Source organism: Vulpes lagopus, chromosome 9, assembly GCF_018345385.1.
Source record: "Vulpes lagopus strain Blue_001 chromosome 9, ASM1834538v1, whole genome shotgun sequence".
NCBI classification, from domain to species: Eukaryota; Metazoa; Chordata; class Mammalia; order Carnivora; family Canidae; genus Vulpes; species Vulpes lagopus.
Genome location: NC_054832.1, coordinates 6650799 through 6667934, shown reverse-complemented (window position 1 = coordinate 6667934; position 17136 = coordinate 6650799). Strand labels below are relative to the sequence as shown.

Sequence of the window (17136 nt, the reverse complement as noted above, 5' to 3'; positions counted from 1 at the left end):
AGTCCATGTATTTGACAAATTTTACTGAGCATCTACCTGTACTAGGGGTTGTTCTAAAGGAACTTGAGGTATGTTGTTGAATACAACAGCCTCGAGTTCCCTCCCTGTAGAGCATACATTCTCATTCTACTGAGAGAAAACAGTAAATATAATAACTAAGTAGATAGTATAATGGAAAGTGAAACGTGCTGTAGAAAAAAATAGAGCAGAGTACTGTGGACGTGGATTACCAGAGCAGGGGGATTACAGTCGTGATCTTGAGTAGGCCTTGTTGAGATGGCAGCATCTGAGCAAAGACTTGAGAAAAGGTGATGTTAGCCACACAGATATCCAGAGACTAGAGCATTCCAGGCAAAGGGAATAGTCAGTGAAAAGAATGACTGCACAACTTTCTTTGCCCTGAGCAAACTAGAAACTCTGACTATATGGGGGGTTTATGCGGGCCATGAATTTTAGGGGGCACGGTGAAAGGATTGCAGAGTTGGGTAGGAGATGTGGGTGGTCAGCAGTGGGTGGGCAAGACGTTAGGAGTCCTATTATTCTAGAACTCGCTGAGCTGACATAAATACAAATAAGGGGGCTAATGAGATTGGTGTCAGTGACTTTTTTTTTTTTTAATTAATTTTTATTGGTGTTCAATTTACCAACATACAGAAAAACACCCAGTGCTCATCCCGTCAAGTGTCCGCCTCAGTGCCCGTCACCCATTCCCCTCCACCACCCGCCCTCCTCCCCTTCCACCACCCCTAGTTCGTTTCCCAGAGTTAGGAGTCTTTATGTTCTGTCTCCCTTCCTGATATTTCCCAACATTTCTTTTCCCTTCCTTTATATTCCCTTTCACTATTATTTATATTCCCCAAATGAATGAGAACATACACTGTCCTTCTCCGATTGACTTATTTCACTCAGCATAATACCCTCCAGTTCCATCCACGTTGAAGCAAATGGTGGGTATTTGTCGTTTCTAATGACTGAGGAATATTCCATTGTATACACAGACCACATCTGCTTTATCCATTCATCTTTCGATGGACACCGAGGCTCCTTCCACAGTTTGGCTATTGTGGCCATTGCTGCTAGAAACATCGGGGTGCAGGTGTCCCGGTGTTTCATTGCATCTGAATCTTTGGGGTAAATCCCCAACAGTGCAATTGCTGGGTCGTAGGGCAGGTCTATTTTTAACTCTTTGAGGAACCTCCACACAGTTTTCCAGAGTGGCTGCACCAGTTCACATTCCCACCAACAGTGTAAGAGGGTTCCCTTTTCTCCGCATCCTCTCCAACATTTGTGGTTTCCTGCCTTGTTAATTTTCCCCATTCTCACTGGTGTGAGGTGGGATCTCATTGTGGTTTTGATTTGTATTTCCCTGATGGCAAGTGATGCAGAGCATTTTCTCATGTGCCTGTTGGCCATGTCCATGTCTTCCTCTGTGAGATTTCTCTTCATGTCTTTTGCCCATTTCATGATTGGATTGTTTGTTTCTTTGGTGTTGAGTTTAATAAGTTCTTTATAGATTTTGGAAACTAGCCCTTTATCTGATACGTCATTTGCAAATATCTTCTCCCATCCTGTAGGTTGTCTTTGAGTTTTGTTGACTGTATCCTTTGCTGTGCAAAAGCTTCTTATCTTGATGAAGTCCCAATAGTTCATTTTTGCTTTTGTTTCTTTTGCCTTTGTGGATGTATCTTGCAAGAAGTTACAGTGGCCAAGTTCTAAAAGGGTGTTGCCTGTGTTCTCCTCTAGGATTTTGATGGACTCTTGTCTCACATTTAGATCTCTCATCCATTTAGAGTTTATCTTTGTGTATGGTGCAAGAGAGTGGTCCAGTTTCATTCTTCTGCATGTGGATGTCCAATTTTCCCAGCACCATTTATTGAAGAGACTGTCTTTCTTCCAATGGATAGTCTTTCCTCCTTTATCGAATATTAGATGGCCGTACATTTCAGGGTCCACTTCTGGGTTCTCTATTCTGTTCCATTGATCTATGTGTCTGTTTTTGTGCCAGTACCACACGGTGTCAGTGACTTTAAAGTAGAAATTGGTGGAGAGTCTTGAAGGAATTGAAAGGACAGGGGACAGGCAGATGTCAGGATTGCCTTCTCAATCCCACGGGGACAGGGTGAGCTGGGGACTCAGAATTTCTGTCCTCCTCTGGGACCCCTGTCAATGGAGAGTAGAAGGTCTAGCTAGTACTTGACTTGATCCTAGGGCTACAGTTTGCTCCTTACTCCCTGTGTTGTCTCTCCATGCAGAGGGGCATTTCTTGGTTCTGGTCGATGGAACCAAGAACCTTCAGGAAAGCCAGGAGTTAGACTGCATCCTCGCACTTCCTTCCACCACTGAGATAGGGTGGAGCGTGGAGGAAGAAAAGGCCCCGGCAGGTGTGGCCATAGTACCAACAAGAGCAGCCCCCTCTTGCTCTGTTCGGGGAGCAGCTTCCCTGGGTCCATTTTGATGGAGTTGAGGCCTCTTTGGCCTACTGTGTTTTCTTACCTGTATTAATGTTACGTGTTGTATGCCCAAGTGAAGAGATTTTTAGTGTCTTTTCCCTTTTGCCGTATGTTGGGTTTTTAGTTTATCCTTGGGAAATAGGACACATCTTTGGCTAATAGACATTTGAGGTGCACGAGATGAAGCGCTGGCAAAGCAATTCAGTGGAACTGACAGGTATGAGAATGGGGCTCAGCTGCTCCCAGCTTCCTGGCTTGATGACAGTCTTGCAATAAATAATCAGAAACTGGGTGAAATGATAGCAAATGTCAGTTTAAAGTTTTCACTTGTCAAAACTGAGATTGTCTTATCACCAGACCGTTGCTGGACCAAATTATGTTACCTCTTACCCTCCCACTCATTGGAAACATTCTTCGCCTCCGATTTTTTTATGCTGAACGGTTTCAGGACACTTCACTGACAAATGCCCAGTCTATACTGATGTGCATTACTGTTCAGTCCGTTTAATAAAGACTTGGTTGGGTCAAAAAGCAATTGTTTGACCTCTCTGTTGGCTAACTTCAGTGCCTGCCATTTACAGCTTTGAGTTACACAGTGGGGACCTGTCTCCGTAAAGGAAATTCGTTTAGGCCCACGAAGACGTAACTCACTTTGTGCAACAGATAAAATTCTCAAGAACATCGGGGTTTTTATTTGTCTAAGGAGCCATTATGCTGTAACTTCTGACCTTTGGAAAGGGGACTGAGGGTCATTTAATTTAGTGCTGAGTTTCTGTGAAACATTAGCCACTTTATTTTCAACAAAATGAGAAGTCACTCTGACTACTTTGTGGCCAAGTGCTGTGCCCGAGCCATCAAGAATGTCAAAGGCGCCCAGGTCTGAGCAGCATCTAGAGCAGGCCCGGGGTTTGACGGCCGGAGCACGAAGACAGTGAGTGGGATTATTCTCCCAGGGAGCCCGGCAGGTGGGGGCCCAGTTCAGACTCCAGTGTCTTGACCAGTATTTGACACTGACATTTCATCAAGAGGTTAGTTGCTGAATTTCTGTCCTCAAGATGAAAAAAATGTTCTACTTGAAAGGCAGTTCTCACATTTAAAGCTATAAAGCCTTAGAAGGTAGGAAAGCAATATTATTTCTTATATTGATTGTTTTTGCTGATTTTAATTTTTTAATATGAGTGTTTCTGTGATCCTCTTTAGCTCGTCCCTCGTGTTTCCTTCTCACCACAGGTATGTTTGCTGCCTCGAGAGAGAATTAGGACTATTGAAAGGGAGAGAGGGAGCTTGAGAGCAGATAGCAAAGTAAGGCAGCGCTAACTGACCATGACCACACGGCAGTGAGTTCATGTGGATCCTTAGACTTCTGAGCACGAGGAGGGATCCTGTAAGCCCCAGAGGGGGCACATAAGACATTCTGGAACAGTGTTGGGGCAGGTCAGAGTGAACAGGAACCGCCTGTGTATGGTGGCCCCCCTGCAGTGAGCGGTCCGCTGCCAGCACAGGTCTTCAGCACCTGGTGGTGGTGGCATCCTGAGCTTTGAGCGTAGACACGCTGTCCCTTCTGGGCTGTGTGACTCTGGGCAGGTGGCTCAGCCTCACCGAGCCTCAGCTGTTTCATCCCCAGGGAGGGCAGTTTGAGGGAGATATTAAGGGTGACCGTGCAGGCAGATATGCAGGGTCTCACTGAGCAGAGTGCCCTGCCTCTCATACTCCCTGCCTCTCTGCCACGTCCCCTAGGAGCGTCAGCTCTCAACCTGGAGACCTTTTTATAAAACCCCGTAGCTACAGGCGCCTCCTTAGGAAAATCGCACGTTTCCACGTGGTATATACTAGGTCAGCTTGTAGAAGTGACTCTTCTCTTCCTGGGCAACATTTAAAAAGCCATGGAGCTTAATGGCACATTCCAGAGAGCTTATGTTCTATCTCCGTGCCAGAGAGCTCCCATCGTAACCAGTATGTTACACGATGTTTAATTAACCAGTGAGGATGTGATTAAACCAGGATAACAAGATCTGACCTATATTTTGCACATGGAGGAAGCATTTTATACCGAGGAATATTCTAGCCTCAGCGTTTTATCAGTGCTTATTAACTCTGTGTGATGGAAGTGCCTGTAGACACTCAAATTGTTCAGGCTGTCTGGTGCATCTGGGCCTTCTGTGTGCTGTACCCTCAGCCTGGAAGGCCCTTGCCGCCACCCCCCCACCCCTTCTCTGCACCTCTACCTCAGCTTCACCCCCCTGGTTGGTTGCTCAGAACTGCTGGAGCATCACATTCTCCAGGAAGCCAGCGTGATGCGACTCCTCCGTGGACTCACTCTGCACGTAGAGTGAGGGCCTGGCAGCCAGAGGAGGGCGAGAAGCGAGCAAAGTGTGCCGCCCCGGGAGCCAGCCTAAGTCTGGGAAACTGGGAAGCATTTTGGCTACAGACTGAGTAGCAGGGAGCTTGGAAGGAGAGGAAAGAAGAACATTTCTGGCAGGAGGAGGAGATGTGAAGAGTCACCCGCACATGCTTGAGGCCAAGAGGAACCTGCCCCCCTTGCTTACCGCTCCCTCCTAGGATCGCCGTGCTGTGCCACAGTCAGCAGAGGCCAGGAGTCTCTGTACCGCTCACCTGACGAAGGAAGCGTGGCAGGAAAGCCAGGCGTGTTTGACCAACAGGGGTGACACCTGTGTGTTCTCCGTGAGGGTGTAGGCTGGCGTCCTGGCTTTCCGATCTGCAGCAGCATCCTTGTCTCTAAAATGGGTATGACAGTTCCACTCACCCCAGGGGCTGCCGGGAGGACTCCGTGGGATCTCGGCAGCTGGCACACAGCACCCCTCACGCCGTGGATTTTGTTATTCATCTTGCAACTTCCTAAGGTGTTAAGCAGCCGAGCTGGATCATTTTCCATTTTGATTAGAACTTCTTACTTGATTGCATGAGGTTGGAATAATGAGAATGTTTATTTCCATGACAATCCAAGATAACACATTCAGGATGATTGTTTCCCTACAAAATTAAGCAGAGTGGGAAAGCGGAAAGCCTGAGAGGGTGAGTGGAAGCTCTTCCTTGGCTACTCAAAATAGCATCATAAACTAATTATGCCTGCCATGGTTTAGTAATCTAGATTTTCCCTAGGTTTGTTCCTACAAAAACTCACGTGTGGTTCACATACACTGTGTGTGTGCGGCCTGTTGCCACATCCCCCGCAGCATGGCCGTGGTAACAGGCTCCCTCCAGCCCCCCGAGTATCTCAAGGATGCTGGACACAAGGACGAAGCTGTGCCTGCGCTCTGAAAAGATGCTCAGCCTCCATCCTCAGAGGCAGCGAGGTCGGGAGCCTCCCTGCTGTCCGGCCACGACTCCGGCATCGCCCTGATGCTCACGCCGTGGTGCCGGCCTAACGGAACAGCAGATCTCAGTCCCTGGTGTAAAGGGCCCAACGCCCGCAGGTCACGCCGCGGCGGGTTTCCTGGGAGGCAGGGCCGGCAGGAGCTAAGGAGGAAGGGAGCCCCGGCCTCCCTTCCGGCGGGCAGACCCGTGGTTCTCCCTCCTCTCCCCTCCCAGGGTGCCGGGCCCCGGGCGTGAGGCTGTCCACCGCGCACCCACCGTCTGTGCAGACCCTGCCCTTGCACGACACGCAGGCCTCGGATCCGTCACGCACAGGGGACACTCACTCTGTGCTCACCGGCCAGTTGCTGTGGCTAACGTGTCAGACGCATTTATTAGGTATTCGGGTGGGAAACCTTTGGTGATTCCTAAGGTCTGAGGTTTCTGGGGCGGATCTCAGCCATCAGCGGGACTTCCTTCCTACAGTGTGTAGCCCTGCCCTGGGGTAGCTGTCTCTTCTAAGTTTTAGGATACTTCACTGAATAGGATTTAAACTCACAGTCATGATATTGTGGCCTGTTTTCATCTTTTGTGTGTGTGTGTGTGTGTTTTGTTCACTGCAGTGGTGCTGATTACTATGATTACGGACATGGACTCAGCGAGGAGGCCTACGATTCCTACGGTGAGTAACTAGGCCGAGCGACGTGAGCCAGGAACGGAGCGGGTTAGTGGTCGTAGAAACGCCTTCGGGACCCTAACTGGGGAGACCTTCTGACTCTAACACCAGCCTCCTTTCGGCTCCTCTGTGCATATCTTGCTATTTTCGGAAACTCCTCTAAGATTTAAATTTAATATTTAAAGAGGACTAAAAACTCTTAGAAGATTGCCTAGATTCACATCCTCAACTTAGATTCTCTGTTTGGGTTGATTGCCCTGTGCTGATTTTCTCATTTATAGAGTCGTTTGCCAGCCTGCAGACACTTGATAGCTCGGATCTTTTTGAAGTGTCTTTGCCTCTTGACAGTGGAGGGAAATGAAGCTGTCGAGACTGCAGCTCTCAAAGGACTGGCCCACCCCCATCTTCATATTTTAATTCATCTCCAATCGCAAACCCTCCAAAAACGTTACAGTGGGAGTCATTCCATAAAGGTTACAGAAGCACTGAGCCAGGAAAGGGATGTAAGGCGCTCTCCGGCTTCCGGGGAGACAGCTGAGCCCCCGCTTACTTCAGTGGGAGCTGGTAGAGATGCTGGGGGATCCATGTCCAAAGTCTCAATATGCAGAAGGAGGACAGGTTTAATTAAAAGAATTGGCGGCAGCAACATGATACTGAGAAGCTCCTTTGCCGGAGGGCAAAGAGATCAGAGAACAGGAAGCTTCAATCAGTTGCAAAAGCTCTGATAAATGCCTAGTACCCAGTGCAAGTGAATCAGGATTCTGGTTAATGGATGTTCTGACATTTCTCTGAACATAACTGAAAAACCATTTTCCGGTGTTCCTTTTGAAGTGCATTTTGTTATATCACCTGCCCCAAGCCGTGATGACCTCACCTTGGATATTTTTGTTGTTGTTATTGTTGTTATTTGTAACAAACACTTAAGAGAAACACTTTGGTTTGTTGAATGCTGTCTACTTAAATGGATGCAAGTTAGCTTGAGGGAATGACGTTGATTGCATGTTTGTATCAAAAGACCAGGTCATTTTAAGTATTTTTCCTTCACAGCCTTTTTTAAATTGGTCTCGGTGGACACAGGGCTTTTAAATTGCTGTATGTTGCAGCAGAGACGTTAACTCTTTGTTGTCAGACTTTTGATGGCTCGTTGAAAGTGCTGAGATGGAACAGGTGTTGAATTTCAGGAGATCTAGATGACAGGGTGCCTTCTGCTGTTCGTACGCTTGTCCGGTACGGATTTAGTATGATGATAGTGAAATCTGACGTCCTGTCATTATGTTTATGTGGTACCCAGGAAGTATTGTCGAGGCCACATTTCCCCTGACCATGACTTCCATTCTTCACTTTGGCTGTGGAAGGACCTGGGAGACGTGGTGACCAGGATTCTCCTCCGCTCTGCCCATCCCCACGTCTCCTTTTGCCTGCACAAATCCTTTATCTGTGTTTTCTCTGTTTTTGCTGTTAAAAAAAAAAAATCTGAGTGATCCTTTTCCCATTCATAAATGTCTTACCGTTTAGCAAAAGGCAGTTCAGTTTGCTGTTTGAGCTTGTGAGCTTTTGTGTTAAACCAGTGACCAGAAAGAAAGTTCTTGCCAAGTCGGTTGCCATTTAAGATACAGAAGTCATTTTTTCCTCATACCGATAGGTTTTGTTAGTGGGATGACCATTTTCCATCACGTTTGTAATTGTTCTCTAAGTAAATACCCTTGGTTTCTCCCCACCCCAGTACATCAGGGATGTATATCTTCAATATAACCCTGGTTCAGGGTTAACTTAGATTCTGAAAAATGAAGCCAGTGGGATCCATGGCAATGATCTAATTGTGATTCATCTTCCTGATTTTAGGGCAAGAGGACTGGGCTAACTCGAGACACAAGGCACCTGCAGCGAGGACCGCGAAGGGCGTCTACAGAGACCAGCCCTACGGCAGATACTGATTGTACTGTCTGGTGTTGTGAAATAGCCAGTCTCCACCAGTCCTGTGTACTGTTCAAAGTAATGTTTTTCTATGAACAATCCCTTTTTAAATAAATCAAAATGCTTAAAATCTGAATGGATGGAACTTTAAAACTACTTTGTGGAAACATCAACCTGGGCAGAAAAAAAAAAAAAAAAGACATGTAAAATTTTGTTATTTCCAGTCTGTATATGAAAAAATAGGTCATCAAAAGGAAAAAAAAATAACTTTGATTAACTAGTGTTAAACAAAAAACTAGGTTTACTAAATATGTTAATCCATCCTTTTAACATAAGCCTCACCTTTCATTTTAAAGGTTTCCATAGCAATTTAGTTATTTTATCTTTCAGCCATATGCTAGTTTTTTCTCTTGCCAACATGCGTAAAAAGGGAAGCCAATTACAAGTGCAAATAATGTGGTATTCTTTTGTAACTCAAGTCTTGAAATGTTCTGTAGTGTTGAGCAAAGTCTTCTCTTGCTTGATACTAAATAAACTTTTGAAAGAAATTCCGTGTGTGTGAGCTAACAATTTCATGTTTCTCTTATTTAAAAAGGCCTTCATAAATAGTTGTAAACAGGGAAAGAGTTCATTTAACAACGCTTGTCATAAAAGGGTCACACTAAACATTGTACAACTGACTTAAAAGATGGTATAAAATTAAATGTACCATTCTCTACTCACCGTAGATTTAAATGCTGTTTAAAGAGTCCACATGGTGTCACGCTGCGTGAGTAGCACGTTAAAACGACGCAAAACCAAATCTTGTTTAAAAACTGGTTTTAAAATAATTACTGATTTTCTGAAAAAGATGTGATCAGTTTTCATCTTGTTGAGCGTTTTTTCACTAGTGCAACTTTGGATTTTTTATGAGAATTTTGGTACCTTAATGAACACCTCGCTCCATGCTGGAAGCACTAAGCACAAAGCTTTTAAAGACATTCTGACTTGACTATTTGAGGTCGCACTCGCCAAGGCTGAGGATGTGTAACCCTTAAACGGTCTTCATTGTCAAAGGTAAATAAATCAAATAAGATTTTAATCTCACTTAATTTATCTTAATATAACTAATAAAACCAGGGAGATTACAACTTGGCAAGTTTCATTATCCATTTTAGAGAGGTTTTAAGATCACCTAAATTCTCATTTTAAAAAGTTTAATTTGTTTTAGTAATCTAAAAAGCCTTAGTTCAGTCAGTTTAATTGGGGCCGATTCTTCCCTATTAAACAAATGTAAAACCTCATAACTAGTCGTTTGTAATACATTCTGTGGTTAGTAATTGAGGGCACTTCTTAAAACTGACAAATATTTAATAAAGTTATTCTTTAATCATTTGGCTTAAGGTTTTGTTTTTGTTTTTTGTTTTTTTTTTAATTGTAGATTATGTAAAATGTGTAATTTTTGTTTCTTAAGAGATTTCCTTCTCTTTGAGTAAAAAGGTCTTTTCTTTTGTTAGGAAATGTCAGCCATCGTGGGAAGTCAGAGACACGGGTTGTGCCCGAGGAGCAAGCAGAGGTGAGCGCCTTTTGTTCCAATTACTGTGATGTGTTACGGGAGATGAAGACAATTTCATGCTTATCTAAAGTCACATGGCGGATATCCCACGCTGGTTCCGATTAGCAGCACCAGCAGCGACCCTGCGGAGGGCACAGGTGCAGGTCACCACCGCACTTAATACTCAGGATTCCTTTCTGCAACCCAGATAGAAGCCTCATCAATAACGGGGGAAAATGTCCAGACTATTAAGGAGCAAAAGCAGTTTACCCAGCCTAATGTAGAATATGACTCCAGTTTCTTAAAAACTGACTCTGTGTACTCTCTCTATATTTATAGGTGAAAAACTACAGTGGTATGCTGCAGATTTCTGACAATAATTATCTTAGGCTTGTCAGAGCCTGGTTTTGTGCGTGTGCTTTGCTGTCCTTTCTGCATTTGGCAAACCAAATTATTACTTCTGTAAGACGAGTACTCTAACGTGTGTCTTATAAAATTATTTTCGTAAGTTTTTTTTTTTTTTTTAATTTAGGAATATGTGAAGGAAATATATCGTTAGTCTGGTCTCAAGGTATCCTTGTTGTTTTTCGGTTTTTTGTTTTTCTAAACTATCAGAAACACTAGTTAGGCCCTGACATTCCAGAGAGTCTTGCTTTTTTGGAAGTATTTGTATCTGAGCTCTGCCCCTGACTGTGTGCCTTTGGCCATCACCACAGGGAGAGTGATGCTTATTAGCTCGTGTAGTTGTTACTGCGAATTGAGTGAGCTAAGATTGTGAGTGTTTTGTAACCTGGAAAGTGAAACAGTAATGTGAAGTTTAATTGTCAAGATCAATATCCATATTTAATATGTATGGGGGGAGGTAGCTGAGCTGTTTTCCCCTCCAATAGCCAAAATTAACCTGAAATAATTAACTTACTGTTAGGAAGAAAATGGTTCTCTTCTTTTCTCATGGCCCAAAATAAGATTTTTGGTTTTGAGTTTTTTGGCGAGGCTCGGGGGCTTTCCATGCACAGAAAGAGAATGTGACACATCATGCATTTTTTTCAATATGTTGTATTACATTGAAAGTTTTCACTACTTCCATCCCTATTCAGTAGTTTTGGAGGGGGGTAGTAGCATATTGAATAATAATGTAGGTTTCTTAAGTGAGAGGTTATAGATAGGGCCCTAGAGGTTAAACCCTCAGATGGTCTTCAGAGCCCATTCATAGGAAATATTGTTCTATGTTATGTTTATTTAAAAAAAAAAAAAGATTTTACTTGCTTATTTGAGAGGGAGAAAGCAAGAGAGAATGTACAAGCAGAGGGAGAGGGCAGAAGGAGAGGGATAATCAGGTTCTCTGCTAAGCAGGGAGCCCAATGCAGGGCTCAGTCCTGGGACCCTGGGATCATGACCTGAGCTGAAGGCAGGTGTTTAACCAACTTAGCCACCCAGATGCCCCATGTTTATTTTCATTTTTTAAAGAATCCATAGCTCCATTGGACTATAAAAAGGGATTGTGAGCCAGAAAGGTCAGGAACCACCAGGAATACTATTAGACAAGAGTCCTCCTGCTTGGCTTCCAGGGGCTTCCCATTTTTGGCACATAGCCTGCCAAGCCTTATTTCTTCCCATTTCAACGAGAAGACTCTGCTGTGGACGAGCCGTCTTCTCCGGCCCCTCAGAGCACATTGCACAGTTCCCAGATCTTTCCCCTAACCTTTGTCTACCCCCTTGGGATTCGCTTCTTTTCTCATTTTACAACGTGTACTGAGCATGAGTCCTGTGCTAGACACAAAGGAGGCCCCGGGGGTGCTATTTAAGTGTGGACCTTCCTTACACGGCAGTAATTCAGGATGGATTGGAAGCAGTAGCCTGACAAATTACACGTGCTGGCCCCTGTTCCTTCACCCTCAGAAATCATGCCCGCCCTGTAGGGCTTGGCCCAGTGCCCGCTCTTCCATGGCGTCCTCACCAGTTACACCAGGCCATGAGGCGTCTGCCCTCTCTGAAGCCACATGCTTACTTTATACTTACTCGTTTTAGTATGGATGTCATATGACTTAGGTTGTTACAAGTTGCCATTATGACCAAGCATGAGCTCATCACTCTCAATAAATGATTTCACTGATTCCTCAGAACTACAAGAAGGTAAGTGTCGTCTCTACTTTACAAAGGAAGACACTTAAGCCTCAAAACGTGAGATCACTTTATGTAAAAAACTCACACACCCTGCAACCAGTAGAGCCAATTTTGAACCATCCACTTTAATTCAGAGTCGTCGTTAGCCGTGGTCTGGACTAGCACTGACTGCCCCTTCGGGTCAAAGGCTCTTTATGAGCAGGGGCTAATCTTCATGTTACCGGTCTCCCTGAAAGTAACTCCTGCAACACTGAGCATCATCAACACATTGCCATTGCGAAGTGTTCCCTCCTCTGTCTGCTCCTCCCCAGGTCCAGATTCCTTCCTGGAGAGATTCTTTGACTGTATTTAGGTTCTGAATCGTCTTCTATCCAAGATATTCTGGGTTGAATCAGTACCAGTATCCATTCAGATACATTGATGTAACATCTGCTGTGCCGCGGACACTGGAAATACAACGCTGATGACAGAGTCCTGTCCTTGAAGACACAACAGCCTACCAGGGAGATGGGCAGGGAAGGAGTTGGTAGGACAGGTGCAGGCGCGTGGAAGAGAGACCTGTCTGCCAGCAGGTGGCTGGAGGTGGGACAAGTGCCAGCAGGAGCATGAGCACCAGAGGGAGATAACCATCTAGGGGAAGCCATTCCAGGAAGCATTCGCATCCCAGCTCTGTCATTTACCAGCTTTATAACCTTGGTTAAGTAACTCAGCCTCTATGAACTGAGGTCGAGATGGCAGTTTTCCCCACCCCAAATGGCACGGTAATGCTAGCTACCTTAGGATTGCTGTAGGAGGAGTAGAAACACGTCCAGCACTAATGTAGGTACTCGCTCTTATTTGTTGATTTATGTAGATACATGGAATTATATAAGAAAGTAGGATCATCTAGGAGACATGTTGTACTAAGGTAATCAGAGATAGCAACGGATGATGCCGTCTGGGAGGCACGGGGCACAGAATGATGGGTCTCACAGATCCTGCAAAGAAGCTCAAACACAGTGACCCTGTTTCCAACTCTAACATCCTCCTCACCTCTTGGCTTGCCCTTCTCCATCCCCTTAGGCAGAGAAAGTGCCTTGTCGGTCTCCGCTCAGACAAGAACTCTGTACAAACCTCTGTTTGCACTGGCTATTGATCTGCTATCCAGACACAGAGTGTCTTAAAAACTAGGGCCCTAACCTTTTATCCTCTCAGCAGAGTAAGTGTTCAGCAAGTCAATGAATATGAGAGAGTGACATTGTCAGTGGATCAATAGGATTCCTAACACACAGTGTCAGGGATGGTTAGGAATAGTTAGCAGAGACCAAAAAACCCAACAAAAACAAAGCCCCCACTCCTGTTAATAGGATTGCAGTTCAGCTGGTCTGGCTCCATTGGTTTAACTCAAAATTAGACAGTGCCTCTGGTCACTGTGTACAGAGAAATGAATCCCAGAGTCTAAAACTAATAATTTGGAGAAAAAAATGTAATCAAAAGTCTAATTAACCAAAATATCAGCCACTTTATAGGGTTTGGGTAATGAATATTAATAATAAAGTTTGTTATTTTCTATGCAAATATCTACTATTTACATTGATACTCAGTGTCTTGTACGGATAGAAAGGAAAAAAGCCTATCATTATATTTAAAATAACAAAGTCTACTTTGCCTCGATTCTGTTTCCATCTTTCAGAAAGGCTGTAGAACGTTTTCAAATGTAAATTGCATCCTCCTTGTGTCTAATGGAAAATCCCATCCGATTGAAGCTGAGTCTCAACGGGATTCAGTTTCAGTGATGGGCCCACGTGGCTTTCGGGGTGGAGCTGGGGCTCCTTGGCTCTGCACACAAAGCCCCCCAAGTGGCCTTGGTCCCACCTCCAGGCCCCTCCAGCCTTGCCACTGAGCATCCCTCTCTGTGCTTTCCTGTGTGTGTCATCCCCTGCCTGAAATCATGCTTCCCTACCCCTCTCACCCAGCTCGTGGCACAGCTAGGCGTTAGGATCTGTCCAACCTCGAGCTGAACTCTGAGGCTTCCCCTTGTCCTGGAAGCCCGTCCCCTTATCGGGGACTGTGTCCACATCAGGCCTGGGTAGCCAGTCCCTGCCGAGAACCCTTGCGACTGCCTGAATTCTGCAGAAACGGTGTCCTTCACCGGGCTCTCCACCCACGCCCTATAGACCTCTTTAGCGTGTGTCCCAGGTCTGACACCCGGGAAGGGGTCCATGAACAAGCAGTCGAACACGAGAGGGAATAAATGAAGCAGGTGGCTCACGGTCTCCATAGTACAGGAAAGTGGATCAGGGCGTCCTTGGCCTGACCAGGTGGAGTTAGAGGTGAAGTTGGAGAGAGTTTGACTGGTGCTTAAATGGTGTCATTCGGATGGAGAGAGAGAGACATAAAGATCTCATTTGACCCCACTCCCGGCAGGATCCGGGTCTTACTCACACCTCCGTGTCTGCTGCCTAACACCAGTTCCTCATACCTGACAGGCCTGAAAATGCAGAAACAGAATAAATGAGCAGATGCCTGGGAAGTGAGCGGGGCTGGAGGGATCTTCCCCGAGCTAGATGCGCCCCCCTCCTTGTTGAGGTGTCTTTCTGACCAACTGCAAGACGAGGTTCTCTAAACACGGAACCATGTCTTACTTGACTTGTGCATCCAGACGCCAGCATCGAGCCTGGCCCGCAGCAGCGGCTGAGAGGTGTTGCGTGTGCGACCAATGAGGGAGGCAGTGGGTGAAGGAGCAGGGGATGACCTGTAACTTGTAAAATCCCAGCATGGGGCACTTTGCACTATTAGTTTGGTTTCTCAGTGGAAAGGAGACAGTTACTTCTGCAACCATTGGCTTTTTCCGTGGGAAGAAATGTGAAGCTGGAAGGCCACAATATGTCCTTTTTGAAATAGGTAGTGCACGTGCTCGGTACAAAACCCGAAACTGCAGCAGAGTATACAGTGAAAAGTCGGTCTTCATTCCCACCCCTGCCCCAAACCCGTAGGGCAGCTGTTTGCGTGGGTTCTTGTGTGTGTATTTTGCCAGAGATCATCTATGCAGACGCAAAGCATGTGTTTCTTTTCTAATTTTTTTTTTTTTACATACATAACTGTACACTGTTTTCTACTCCTGCCCCGTTTCCTTTTCAAGTATATCTTGGCTGATCCCGGGACCCTGGGATCATGATCTGAGCCATAGGCAGATGCTTAACCGACTGAGCCACCCAGGCACCCCCTCAAGTATATCTTGGAATTCATTTTCTTTCACGTTATACTATAAAGCTACCTTTTTCTTTTCATTGGCTGAATAGTAGTTACATGATTTACAATTTAAACAAGTATTGACAGATGTGTAGTTCACTCCAGTATTTTACACTCACGAAAGAGGGCTAGAAAGCATAGCCCTACGCCTCTGTGACGGCACGCGTTGGTTTGCGTCATAGGAATGAATTTCGGAAGCAGGTTCATTGAGCCTTTCCATTTTTTATGAATATTACTGTATTGTTCCCCATAGAGGTATTGGGATCACTTAGTGTGCTCTTCTGAAGGAAACTTGAACTCTGCATGCTGCGTGCGTTCAGTACCGTCAGCTCTTAGCACCTGTGCCACACCGAAAACTCTCCCAAGTGGGCTTGGAAGGGTCAAAGCGCCCAGCAGGGAGGTGGGTGGCACAGGGTGGGTCGGATCCCCGTGTGGATGCGGGGGCAGGCGGGGGCGCCGGGCCCAGTGGGAGCAGCTCCTGGGACATCTGAGGGGACAGGGACAGCTGACAGAGGTGGCCCCGGGGCCCTTCCTGAGACTGTCTGGGGTTGGGGGGCTCCCTCCGCTCCTGAGCCTGCACGCATCAGCTCCGAGGGGCCCGTGGTGTGACTTTACGGGGTCCTCACCCCCTTTTGCTGTGCTCTTGTGTCCCAGCTCCTGCCGGTTCCTCAGGACCCTCCCTCTCTTCTTTTGCCAAAAGAACCCTTTTCTCTGCTCACTCTGGGAGCACGGGCTGCAGGCGCTCGATTGGCAAACACCTGACTTGGAACTGCCCGTAGGTGGCCCCAAGGTCCAGAACGAGCCCGGCACGCTGTTCACATCGTCCGCGTCGATTAACCAGACAATACCCCCTGTTAGTAGATTTGCTACATTCACGTCTGCCTTTTGCAGAATTAGCCTTTAAATTGTGCGGCTCGATCTCGCACCCCGAAGCCTGGGCCAGTGGCCCACCTGGCCCCCTGGCCCTGGCCATTCCTTCCGTTGTGGTTGTGTTGGCTTTTTCCCCTCTTGATTACCACTTGGTAGTAACAGTTGTGTTCTGGGTAGCACATCAAAATACACTCTTTGGTGTCAGTTAATAAAAACTTGTAAATATATCTGAAAGTTGAGTCTCATCCCAGGTGACAGGAAGGCAAGGACTGACCCATTTCACATTTTGATATTAGAGGCTCTGTGTAAAACAAAGCATTGCCATTCCGAAATCAGACCCGTAAATGCAATGGAAAGTGTCTTGATCCTCCTCATGCTAATCAACCATTCATCTGCCTCGCTGAACACAAATATTTTATGTTCTTAAGTTTCTATGATTCTATTTTGCCTTGTTTTCCATAAATATCCTTATTTCTATTAAGTTTCTGCTTGCCTCCTTCCTCTGCCTACGTCCTGCCATCCCCAACAGAGCATAAATAATTATTAGTTTCTTGATGTATACAAATATATTTCATTTTCCTCTCTTTCAGGAGCTTTCCTTCGAATTCTGGACGGCCTACGAATCGTCAACTCACCAACGTGCCTAGTCAGTACATGAATTCACTTGGGAGCTTGAAAATCACCTGAAATTTTTTTCCCACAATTTTATGTCCTGTGAAATGTTTTATAAAATGGTATGCTTTTTAATTTGGAAAGCCTGTTTAAAAAAAAAAAAAAAAGGAAAGAGAATCCATCTTATTTTGTGGTCTCCTAACAACAACAAACAGATGACTTGTGTGTCACTTAATAAAGGCTGCCCATTTCAATCTCCTGCACTTTACTATAAACCTAGAAAAACAAAGTCTTGTTATGTCAGCAAGCTCTAAATTTTGCACACTTGAGAACCGCGTACGGCTGCGACTCACTGTAAGAAGCCCGGAGCCCATACATATTCCAGATTTGAAAGCGAGTTATCTGTGTCAGTT

General features: G+C 45.6%; 1 protein-coding gene across 3 annotated transcripts in view; it reads left to right on the top strand.

The window, feature by feature from the left end:
* Positions 1-16780, top strand: part of KHDRBS3 (KH RNA binding domain containing, signal transduction associated 3) — a 185017-nt gene extending 168237 nt beyond the window's left edge. The window contains exons 8-12 of one of the 3 annotated variants that reach the window (XR_005989996.1): positions 6000-6161; positions 6386-6444; positions 8281-8430; positions 9849-9907; positions 16702-16780. Coding sequence is in view for 2 of the 3 variants with exons in the window: in XM_041769545.1 (XP_041625479.1) it covers positions 6000-6161; positions 6386-6444; positions 8281-8372 (313 nt within the window). In the remaining variant the exon portion in view is untranslated. Of the gene's footprint in view, positions 1-5999; positions 6162-6385; positions 6445-8280; positions 8901-9848; positions 9908-16701 lie in introns of those variants that run through there. The other 2 variants (XM_041769545.1, XM_041769546.1) reach the window with 2 other exon arrangements.
* The last annotated feature ends 356 nt before the right edge of the window (positions 16781-17136 follow it).